Source organism: Oncorhynchus gorbuscha, linkage group LG01 (genome assembly GCF_021184085.1).
Source record: "Oncorhynchus gorbuscha isolate QuinsamMale2020 ecotype Even-year linkage group LG01, OgorEven_v1.0, whole genome shotgun sequence".
NCBI lineage: Eukaryota > Metazoa > Chordata > Actinopteri > Salmoniformes > Salmonidae > Oncorhynchus > Oncorhynchus gorbuscha.
The window spans coordinates 105305599-105317700 of NC_060173.1; the positions used below are offsets into that span (position 1 = coordinate 105305599).

The window sequence follows — 12102 nt, forward strand, 5'->3', positions numbered from 1 at the left end:
CACACCCCTGGCTGCATTATTGATGTTCTGAGACATAAACAAACACATATACAGTACAATTCAAAAGTTTGGACAAACCTACTCAATCAAGGGTTTTTCTTAATTTTAAGATAGCAAAACTATGAAATAGCACATATGGAATCATGTAGTAACCAAAATAACAAAAATATGGTTGCACATGTATTGAACATGTAACATGTATTTGTTATTTGAGATTCTTCAAAGTTACCACCCTTTGCCTTGATGACAGTTTTGAACACTCTTGGCATTCTCTCAACCTGCTTCACCTGGAATGTTTTTCCAACAGTCTTGAATGAGTTCCCACATATGCTGAGTACTTGTTGGCTGCTTTTTGTTCACTCTGCGGTCCAACTCATCCCAAACCAACTCAATTGGGTTGGGATGGGCGCAAGCCCGATGGGATGGCATATCGCTGCAGAATGCTGTGGTAGCCATGCTGGTTAAGTGTGCCTTTAATTATAAATAAATCACTGACTGTTACGAGCAAAGCACCATCACACCACCTCCTCCATGCTTCACGGTGGGAACCACACATGCAGAGATAATCCGTTCACCTACTCTGCGTCTCACAAAGACACGGCGGTTGGAGCCAAAAATAAAAAATGTAGACTCATCAGACCAAAGGACAGATTTCCACCGGTCTAATGTCCATTGTTCGTGTTTATTGGCCAAAGCAAGTCTCTTCTTATTGGTTTTCTTTAGTAGTGGTTTCTTTGCAGCAATTCGACCATACATTTTTTTATCTCACATGTGTAACTCTGTGTTGTTGTTTTTGTTGCACTGCTTTGCTTTATCTTGGCCAGGTCTCAGTTGTAAGTGAGAACTTGTCCTCAACTGGCCACCTGGTTAAATAAAAATAAACAGGACTGATTCACACAGTCTCCTCTGAACAGTTGATGTTGAGATGTGTCTGTTACTTAAACATATCCTCTGCAGCAGAGGTAACTCTGGGTCTTCCATTCCTGTGGTGGTCCTCATGAGAGTCAGTTTCATCATAGCGCTGGATGGGTTTTGCAACTGCACTTGAAGAAACTTTAAAAGTTTTAAAATATTCCGGATTGACTGACATTCATGTCTTAAAGTAATGACGGACTGTCGTTTCTTTTTGCTTATTTGAGCTATTCTTGCCATAATATGGTATTTTACCAAATAGGGCTGTCTTCTGTATATCTTCTGTATAGCACCCCTACCTTGTCACAACACAACTGATTGGCTCAAATGCATTAAGAAGGAAAGAGATTCCACAAATTAACTTTTAACAAGGCACACCTGTTAATTGAAATGCATTCCAGGTGACCAACTCATGAAGCTGGTTGAGAGAATGCCAAGAGTGTGCAAAGCTGTCATCAAGGCAAAGGGTGGCTACTTTGAAGAATCTCAAATATAAAATATATTTTGGTTACTACTAAAATATATTTTGGTTACTTCTACACCTGCATTGCTTGCTGTTTGGGGTTTTAGGCTGGGTTTCTGTACAGCACTTTGAGATATCAGCTGATGTACGAAGGGCTATATAAATAAATTTGATTTGATGATTCTATTTGTGTTATTTCATAGTTTTGATGTCTTCACTATTATTCTACAATTTAGAAAATAGTAAAAATCAAGAAAAACCCTGGAATGACTAGATGTGTCCAAACTTTTGACTGGTACTGTATGTATGCAATCTCATGCACGTGCACACACACATACGCACAGGCACATGTTCACACACACACACAGCCACATGTAAACACACAAACACATACACAGGCACATGTACACACACACCTGCACAGTGAAGCAGCCCCTACTTTCCTCTGGGGCTCTGAGGTTAGATTAGACATTAGAAAGTGGGAGCTTGAAATAAACATGTTACTGTGAAGGGAGGAGTGATATGAGGGGAGTCGGGGCAGGAGCGCGTCCTACCCTATCCTCCTCCTCCTCCTCTTCCCCATCCTCCCTCTCTCCTCCTCCTCCTCTTCCCCATCCTCCCTCTCTCCTCCTCCTCCTCTTCCCCATCCTCCCTCTCTCCTCCTCCTCCTCTTCCCCATCCTCCCTCTCTCCTCCTCCTCCTCTTCCCCATCCTCCCTCTCTCCTCCTCCTCCTCTTCCCCATCCTCCCTCTCTCCTCCTTGCCATCTGCGCTATTTTTATCAGGCAGAATCCAAATTTAGCAGGAGCTGTGGGGACACAGCCAGTCAGGGAGAGCCCCTGCCTTCCCCTGTGCTATTTTTAGCTCCAGCACACACTCCAAAACGCTGCACGCTGCTATTCCTGTCTCGTTGAGTTTGACTCCGCTGCATACAGCCAACCAAGTGTGTGTGTACGGAAGGGTGGATGTGTTTTTAAGAAGCAAGAGCCCGAGCTAGAGTGAGCAGTGTTTATGTACACAGTGCATGATGTGCCCTTTGAAGGTGAATGTACCCTCAGGCTAGATCTGAACCAAGCCCTTCAGAGCTTTATACTGCAGCACTAGGAGATAACAGAGACAAGAGAGGGACTCCATTTTGTTACTGGTCTGACCACTCTCACACAGATATGAGAGGGACTCCATTTTGTTACTGGTCTGACCACTCTCACACAGATATGAGAGGGACTCCATTTTGTTACTGGTCTGACCACTCTCACACAGATATGAGAGGGACTCCATTTTGTTACTGGTCTGACCACTCTCACACAGATATGAGAGGGACTCCATTTTGTTACTGGTCTGACCACTCTCACACAGATAAGAGAGGGACTCCATTTTGTTACTGGTCTGACCACTCTCACACAGATATGAGAGGGACTCCATTTTGTTACTGGTCTGACCACTCTCACACAGATATGAGAGGGACTCCATTTTGTTACTGGTCTGACCACTCTCACACAGATATGAGAGGGACTCCATTTTGTTACTGGTCTGACCACTCTCACACAGATAAGAGAGGGACTCCATTTTGTTACTGGTCTGACCACTCTCACACAGATATGAGAGGGACTCCATTTTGTTACTGGTCTGACCACTCTCACACAGATATGAGAGGGACTCAATTTTGTTACTGGTCTGACCACTCTCACACAGATATGAGAGGGACTCCATTTTGTTACTGGTCTGACCACTCTCACACAGATATGAGAGGGACTCCATTTTGTTACTGGTCTGACCACTCTCACACAGATATGAGAGGGACTCCATTTTGTTACTGGTCTGACCACTCTCACACAGATATGAGAGGGACTCCATTTTGTTACTGGTCTGACCACTCTCACACAGATATGAGAGGGACTCCATTTTGTTACTGGTCTGACCACTCTCACACAGATATGAGAGGGACTCCATTTTGTTACTGGTCTGACCACTCTCACACAGATATGAGAGGGACTCCATTTTGTTACTGGTCTGACCACTCTCACACAGATATGAGAGGGACTCCATTTTGTTACTGGTCTGACCACTCTCACACAGATATGAGAGGGACTCCATTTTGTTACTGGTCTGACCACTCTCACCCAGAGAGAAACACAAGTGCGCACGCAGGCACACACACACAGACGAACCCGTCCCTCCTCACTCTTGATCAAACAAACCAGGTAGAGCTGTAGTCTGTAGAGCTGTAAGCTGTAGAGCTGTAAGCTGTAGAGCTGTAGACTGGTGTAAGAATAAATGTAATGACGTAATATTATATAATGTAATATTACAATTAACAATGTACTAGTGTGTGTGTCTGTGTGCACGTGTGTGTGTCTGTGTGCATGTGTGTGTTTTTATTTTACTGCATGTGTGTTTAGTAGCGTATGCATGCCTGCGTTGCAGTTCGACTCACGTCAGCTCCGTGACCCTCTCTGAGGTTATAGGTCAGATCATGTTGTATCTCAGAGATGAACTTCTGGGCGTACTCTGGGTAGAGCCGGAGAACCTCCCTCAGTCCCTTCAGACTGATGTACTGCAGGTCACAGTAGGTCAGAGCCTTCACGTTGGCGTTCGTTTTAATCACCTGCTTCTTGGTCAGGGAGTCACTGCCGATCAGGTCCCCTTTACCTGAGGGGCGGGAGGGAACACACACACACACACACCTGTTAGTCTCTTTGAAACCATCACAGGCAGTCTGTGCTTTAGACTGGGTTTTTGTAATTATTCCAACATCAGAGACATTTTATATGAGCCTATTAGTGTCTCGTATCAGAAAAGAACATGAAAGGGTCGGCAGTGGAGATGGTGTCTACGTACGCTGGTTATTTAGGTGTGTAGGTTTGATGCAGCTCAGTTAAATTATTCAGGTATATTGCGTACATCACAGGAGGTTGGTGGGACCTTTATTGGGGAGAAACGGGCTGGTGGTAATGACTGGAGAGGAATCAGTGGAACGGTATCAGACACATCAAACACATGGTTTCCATGGTTTCCAGGTCATTGATGCCATTCCATCCGCTCCGTTCCGAACGTTATTATGAGCCGTTCTCCTGTGGACATGTTTACAGTGTGGATAATGATTATCAATAGTAGTGGCCTAAGGTCATAATGGCTTCCCATACATCATTGGGGGCTCTTTGTTTCATTGCACTAAATAAACGATGAAAATGTACAGCTGTTTGTGTGTGTGTGTGTGTGTCCATCTGTGTCTGTGTTAACCCTTTACCTCCCCTGTCTCCTCTCTACCTCTGTTAACCCTCTACCTCCCCTGTCTCCTCTCTACCTCTGTTAACCCTTTACCTCCCCTGTCTCCTCTCTACCTCTGTTAACCCTCTACCTCCCCTGTCTCCTCTCTACCTCTGTGTTAACCCTCTACCTCCCCTGTCTCATCTCTACCTCTGTTAACCCTCTACCTCCCCTGTCTCCTCTCTACCTCTGTGTTAACCCTCTACCTCCCCTGTCTTCTCTCTACCTCTGTTAACCCTCTACCTCCCCTGTCTCCTCTCTACCTCTGTTAACCCTCTACCTCCCCTGTCTCCTCTCTACCTCTGTTAACCCTCTACCTCCCCTGTCTCCTCTCTACCTCTGTGTTAACCCTCTACCTCCCCTGTCTCCTCTCTACCTCTGTTAACCCTCTACCTCCCCTGTCTCCTCTCTACCTCTGTTAACCCTCTACCTCCCCTGTCTCCTCTCTACCTCTGTGTTAACCCTCTACCTCCCCTGTCTCCTCTCTACCTCTGTTAACCCTCTACCTCCCCTGTCTCCTCTCTACCTCTGTGTTAACCCTCTACCTCCCCTGTCTCCTCTCTACCTCTGTTAACCCTCTACCTCCCCTGTCTCCTCTCTACCTCTGTGTTAACCATTTTTCCTCTGCTGAGACCTGGCTAGATGTATGGTGTTCTCTACTGCTCTCTGCCTGCCTCGACGTACAGCTTTGGATGAATAACCCAAGTGTTTTAATAATGTCATATCCATCCATTATTCATCTCTGAGCTGCAATGTGGCTCACCTGCATGCCTGCCTATTGATTTGTGTGCCATGATTAGAGATATAGGCTGGGAGCTTGGCGTTTGGAGATAAAAACCCTCTCACTCACAAAACCTCTAACACACACGCACCGCACCCTCAAATGTGCACATATACACACACACAACCTCTAGCACACATACACACACACACACACACACACAACCTCTAACACACACACACACACACACATACACATACACATACACACACTCACACAAGCTCTAACACAGACACACACAACCTCTAACACAAACACACACACACACACATATCCCCTCGCAGCTGTCACAGCTCTGTGCCACAGCTCTGATCAGTCATCATTCCAATACCACCTGACCTTTTGAGACCCTAACATGTGGATCTATGACACACATACATCATCTATGGTATTAGGGGCCGATCCCACAGGAAATTAGATTGGGCGGTGTAGGACCAAGACAGAGGACAGGAATGGCCAGGGGATGAGCTTCTAAGACTGTGACACAGGGAGAGGAGATCGAGAGATCGGAAAGCAGGGGATGAGCCTCTAAGACTGAGTTAGAGGGCATGGGATGGGCCTTTAAGAGTGAGTTAGAGGGCAGGGGATGGGCCTCTAAGACTGAGGGCACGGGATGGGCCTCTAAGACTGAGTTAGAGGGCACGGGATGGGCCTTTAAGACTGAGTTAGAGGGCACGGGATGGGGCTTTAAGACAGAGTTGGAGGGCACGGGATGGGCCTCTAAGACTGAGTTAGAGGGCACGGGATGGGCCTTTAAGACTGAGTTAGAGGGCACGGGATGGGCCTTTAAGACGGAGTTGGAGGGCACGGGATGGGCCTCTAAGACTGAGTTAGAGGGAACGGGATGGGCCTTTAAGACTGAGTTAGAGGGAACGGGATGGGCCTCTAAGACTGAGGGCACAGGATGGGCCTCTAAGACTGAGTTAGAGGGCAGGGGATGGGCCTTTGAGAGTGAGTTAGAGGGCACGGGATGGGCCTCTAAGACTGAGTTAGAGGGCAGGGGATGGGCCTTTGAGAGTGAGTTAGAGGGCACGGGATGGGCCTTTAAGACTGAGTTAGACGAGCCTCTAAGAGTGAGACACAGAGCGGAATCAGTGACTGGGATCCTAGGAGAGTATGACCACCATATTATATTTAAGCAATACGGCCTGAGGAAGTGTTGTTTATGGCCAATATACCATACCTAAGGGCTGTTCTTACCCTCGAAACAACGTGGAGTGCCTGGATACAGCCCTTAGCAGTGGTATAATGGCCATACACCACAAACCCCCGAGGTGCCTTATTGTTATTATAAACTGGTTACCAAGGTAATTAGAGCAGTAAAACTAAACATTTTGTCATACCCGTGGTCTACGGTCTGATATACCATGGCATTCAGCCAATCAGAATTCAGGACTCAAACCACCCAGTTTATAATATACTGTACATTATACACTCCAGGCCAATATACTATTATAAACTGATGTTGACCAACATGTCTGGTTGAAGGGTCACCAAGCTGTTCTCATGGGAAGACCCCTGTCACCTTTGATCCTGAGTAGAGGAAGTCCAGTACAATATATATATATATATCCCATTTAGCAGAGGCTTTCATCCAAAGCAACTTTCAGTCATGCGTGCATTTTATATATGGGTGGTCCCGGGAAACGAACCCACTACTCTGGCATTACAAGCGTCAAGCTCTACAAACTGAGCTACAAAATACCAAAAGATACAGTACATGACAGATAATACATGATGGATAATAAACTCAGCAAAAAAAGAAACATCCCTTTTTCAGGACCCTGTCTTTCAAAGATAATTCGTAAAAATCCAAATAACTTCACAGATCTTCATTGTAAAGGGTTTAAACACTGTTTCCCATGCTTGTTCAATGAACCATAAACAATTAATGAACATGCACCTGTGGAACGGTCGTTAAGACACTAACAGTTTACAGACAGTAGGCAATTAAGGTCACAGTTATGAAAACTTAGGACACTAAAGAGGCCTTTCTACTAACTGAACACCGAAGGAAAGATGCCCAGGGTCCCTGCTCATCTACGTGAACATGCCTTAGGCATGCTGCAAGGAGACATGAGGACTGCAGATGTGGCCAGGGCAATAGATTGCAATGTCCTGACTGTGAGACACCTAAGACAGCACTACAGGGAGACAGGATGGACAGCTGATCGTCCTCTCAGTGGAAGACCACGTGTAACAACACCTGCACAGGATCGGTACATCTGAACATCACACCTGCGAGACAAGTACAGAATGGCAACAACAACTGCCCAAGTTACACCAGGAACACACAATCCCTCCATCAGTGCTCAGACTGTCCGCAATAGGCTGAGAGAGGCTGGACTGAGAGCTTGTAGGCCTGTTGTAAGGCAGGTCCTCACCAGACATCACCAGCAACAATGTCGTCTATGGGCACGAACCCACCGTCGCTGGACCAGACAGGACTGGCAAAAAGTGCTCTTCACTAAGGAGTCGCGGTTTTGTCTCACCAGGGGTGATGGTCGGATTCACGTTTATCATCGAAGGAATGGGCGTTACACCGCGGCCTGTACTCTGGGGCAGGATCGATTTGGAGGTGGAGGGTCCATCATGGTCTGCGGCAGTGTGTCACAGCATCATCGGACTGAGCTTGTTGTCATTGCAGGCAATCTCAACGCTGTGCGTTACAGGGAAGACATCCTGACATGACCCTCCAGCTTGACCCTCCAGCCATACTGCTCGTTCTGTGCGTGATTTCCTGCAAGACAGGAATGTCAGTGTTCTGCCATGGCCAGAGAAGAGCCTGGATCTCAATCCCATTGAGCACGTCTGGGATCGGAGGGTGAGGGTGAGGGCGAGGGCCATTCCCCCACAGAAATGTCCGGGAACTTGCAGGTGCCTTGTTGGAAGAGTGGGGTAACATCTCACAGCAAATCTGGTGCAGTCCATGAGGAGGAGATGCACTGCAGTACTTAATGCAGCTGGTGGCCACACCAGATACGGACTGTTACTTTGAATTTAACCCCCCCCCCTGCAGTTGACAGTGAGAGGACGTTTCTTTTTTTGCTGAGTTTACATGACAGATAATACAGATTAGTATAGAGGGATTTAACAGTCACCAAATGGTGGAGACTGGGATAAGACAGTATATTTGAAAAGGGCACCTTTCCATTACATTACATTTACATTTAAGTCATTTAGCAGAAGCTCTTATCCAGAGCGACTTACAAATTGGTGCATTCACCTTATGACATCCAATATTGCAGGACTCTGAAACCTCTGTTGTCCGGGAGTTGAACCCTGTGTGTAAACGCATTGATTATCATTGCCAATAGGCTCAGGAGAACTCCTGATAAAGTTGGGTATATTGATATATTTGTAATCCATTTCTCCATCTCTCCAACCCTCCATCTCTCATCTCTCCATCTCTTCATTCCTCTATCTCTTTATCCCTTCAATCCTCCATCTCTTAATCTCTCCATCTCTTCATTCCTCCATCTCTTCATCCCTCCAATCCTCCATCTCTTAATCTCTCCATCTCTTCATTCCTCCATCTCTTCATCCCTCCAATCCTCCATCTCTTAATCTCTCCATTTCTTCATTCCTCCATCTCTTCATCCCTCCAATCCTCCATCTCTTAATCTCTCCATCTCTTCATTCCTCCATCTCTTCATCCCTCCATCTCTTAATCTCTCCATTTCTTCATTCCTCCATCTCTTCATCCCTCCAATCCTCCATCTCTTAATCTCTCCATCTCTTCATTCCTCCATCTCTTCATCCCTCCAATCCTCCATCTCTTAATCTCTCCATCTCTTCATTCCTCCATCTCTTCATCCCTCCAATCCTCCATCTCTTAATCCCTCCATCTCTTCATTCCTCCATCTCTTCATCCTTCCATCCATTCATCTGATGGCACCTTTCTAAGAACTCACTGTTTCCATCTGTTCTATCTGTTCTCCTCCACAAAGTCCCCAGGGGCAGAGTGAGGCAGACAGGCAGGACTAGTCCCATTGGAGCATGGTCTGGTTAGTGTGCAGACTCTCTCTTTCTCTCTGCGTGTCTATCTCTCTCTTTGTATGTCTCCTTATCCCCTGCCTCTCTCTCTCTCTCTCTCTCTCTCTCTCTCTCTCTCTCTCTCTCTCTCTCTCTCTCTCTCTCTCTCTCTCTCTCTCTCTCTCTCTCCCTCCCTCTCATTCTGTATGTCTCGCTACCTCATTGTGTCCGAGGAGACAGGAAGACAATAATTTATACCCACTGCACATTCCACATACACATTTGGTCCAAGATAGACAGACACAACAACCAGCAATAGAGAAATAGCCATGGATAAGTGAAGAGTGGGAGCGTTGAAATTGAAGCAAGGGGGGGCGAGAAATATAGTGTGAATGAGAAAGTGGAAGATGGGAAATTACAGAAAAGAGGAAGATTCATAAAAAATACATCTAGAGAATAAGGATGCAGAACCTCAAGTGGTTTGATGCATTATCCTCACTGAAATCCCATTATGAACACACAGATCAATGATAGAAGAGGGTTTCTAGTTGATGTTCTAGTAGCAGTAGGACAAAGGGCCATGACGGATAATCGGACTATCGGAACCCCTTCCACCCACGCCTTCTCACCCTGTCTTAGAGGGATACTCCTCCTACATAATTCTAGGGTCTATTGAACCATGTCTCCTCCCACACAGCCCCTGTGACATGGACACATATTAATCCCAATAGCCCTAATGCTGAAATGCTACGACAACCCCTGTGCCACTTCTTAACTCTCTCTCTCTCTCTGTTTTTTTTCTCTCTCTCTGTCTCTCTCCTTTTCTGTCTCTCTCACTTGTTCTTTCTTTATTTCTCTCTCAACTCCGTCTCCCTCTAACTCTCCCTGTCGTTATCTCGCTGTCTGTCTTTCTGTCGCTCTTTCTTATTTTTATTTCACCTTTATTTAACCAGGGAGGCTAGTTGAGAACACCTTTATTTAACCAGGTAGGCTAGTTGAGAACACCTTTATTTAACCAGGGAGGCTAGTTGAGAACACCTTTATTTAACCAGGTAGGCTAGTTGAGAACACCTTTATTTAACCAGGGAGGCTAGTTGAGAACGCCTTTATTTAACCAGGTAGGCTAGTTGAGAACACCTTTATTTAACCAGGTAGGCTAGTTGAGAACACCTTTATTTAACCAGGTAGGTCAGTTGAGAACACCTTTATTTAACCAGGTAGGCTAGTTGAGAACACCTTTATTTAACCAGGTAGGCTAGTTGAGAACACCTTTATTTAACCAGGTAGGCTAGTTGAGAACACCTTTATTTAACCAGGTAGGCTAGTTGAGAACACCTTTATTTAACCAGGTAGGTCAGTTGAGAACACCTTTATTTAACCAGGTAGGCTAGTTGAGAACACCTTTATTTAACCAGGTAGGCTAGTTGAGAACACCTTTATTTAACCAGGTAGGCTAGTTGAGAACACCTTTATTTAACCAGGTAGGCTAGTTGAGAACACCTTTATTTAACCAGGTAGGCTAGTTGAGAACACCTTTATTTAACCAGGTAGGCTAGTTGAGAACACCTTTATTTAACCAGGTAGGCTAGTTGAGAACACCTTTATTTAACCGGGGAGGCTAGTTGAGAACACCTTTATTTAACCAGGTAGGTCAGTTGAGAACACCTTTATTTAACCAGGTAGGCTAGTTGAGAACACCTTTATTTAACCAGGTAGGCTAGTTGAGAACACCTTTATTTAACCGGGGAGGCTAGTTGAGAACACCTTTATTTAACCAGGTAGGTCAGTTGAGAACACCTTTATTTAACCAGGTAGGTCAGTTGATAACAAGTTTTCATTTACAACTGAGACCTGGCCAAGATAAAGCAAAGCAGTGCGACACAAACAACAACACAGAGTTACAAGCATACAGTCAATAACACAATAGAAAACAGAAAGTCTATATACAGTGTGTGCAAATGGCATGAGGAGGTAAAGCAATAAATAGGCCATAGTACCGAAGTAATTACAATTTAGCAAATTAACACTGGAGTGATAGATGTGCAGATGATGATGTGCAAGTAGAAATACTGGTGTGCAAAAGAGCAGAAAAGTAAATAAAAATAAAACCCTGCCTCTCTCTCTCTCTCTCTCTCTCTCTCTCTCTCTCTCTCTCTCTGTCTCTCTCTCTCTCTCTCTCTCTCTCTCTCTCTGTCTCTCTCTCTCTCTCTCTCTCTCTCTCTCTCTCTCTCTCTCTCTCTCTCTCTCTCTCTCTCTCTCTCTCTCTCTCTCTCTCTCTCTCTCTCTCTCTCTCTTTCTGGATCCCTCGATCCACATAGAATATAATTTTAACAAGGTATGTGCCTCAACTACATATAAAGTAGTAATTTGGGTTGTACATTTTGGGGAATATTCAGAGGTGGAAACTTTCCGTGGGAATTAACGGAAATATATGGGAATTAATATTAATACCATTTAAATGTAAATGTTTTTTTGCATTGGATATATTTACCATATCATATGGAGACAGAAACATAAACCATTTACCTTATCATAAGTAGACATAATTGCAAATGATTAAATCCTTCCAATAGATATTTTTTAAAACTATTTAGTTACGATTTGAACTATGATTAAAGAAAGGGAATATTGAATGATCCCCAATGATCCATCACATCTCCCAAAAACATAAACTGTAAAATGATTGTCTAAAAACTAAAGCTTTG

General features: G+C 45.0%; 1 protein-coding gene across 2 annotated transcripts in view; it reads right to left on the bottom strand.

Annotated features, from left to right (window-relative positions):
• kcnh3 (potassium voltage-gated channel, subfamily H (eag-related), member 3) overlaps nt 1-12102 on the bottom strand; it is a 248801-nt gene that overhangs the window by 18489 nt on the left and 218210 nt on the right. For both annotated transcript variants that reach the window (XM_046369023.1, XM_046369033.1), the window contains one exon: nt 3809-4023. In XM_046369023.1, the coding sequence (XP_046224979.1) occupies nt 3809-4023 (215 nt within the window). The remainder of the gene's footprint in view (nt 1-3808; nt 4024-12102) is intronic.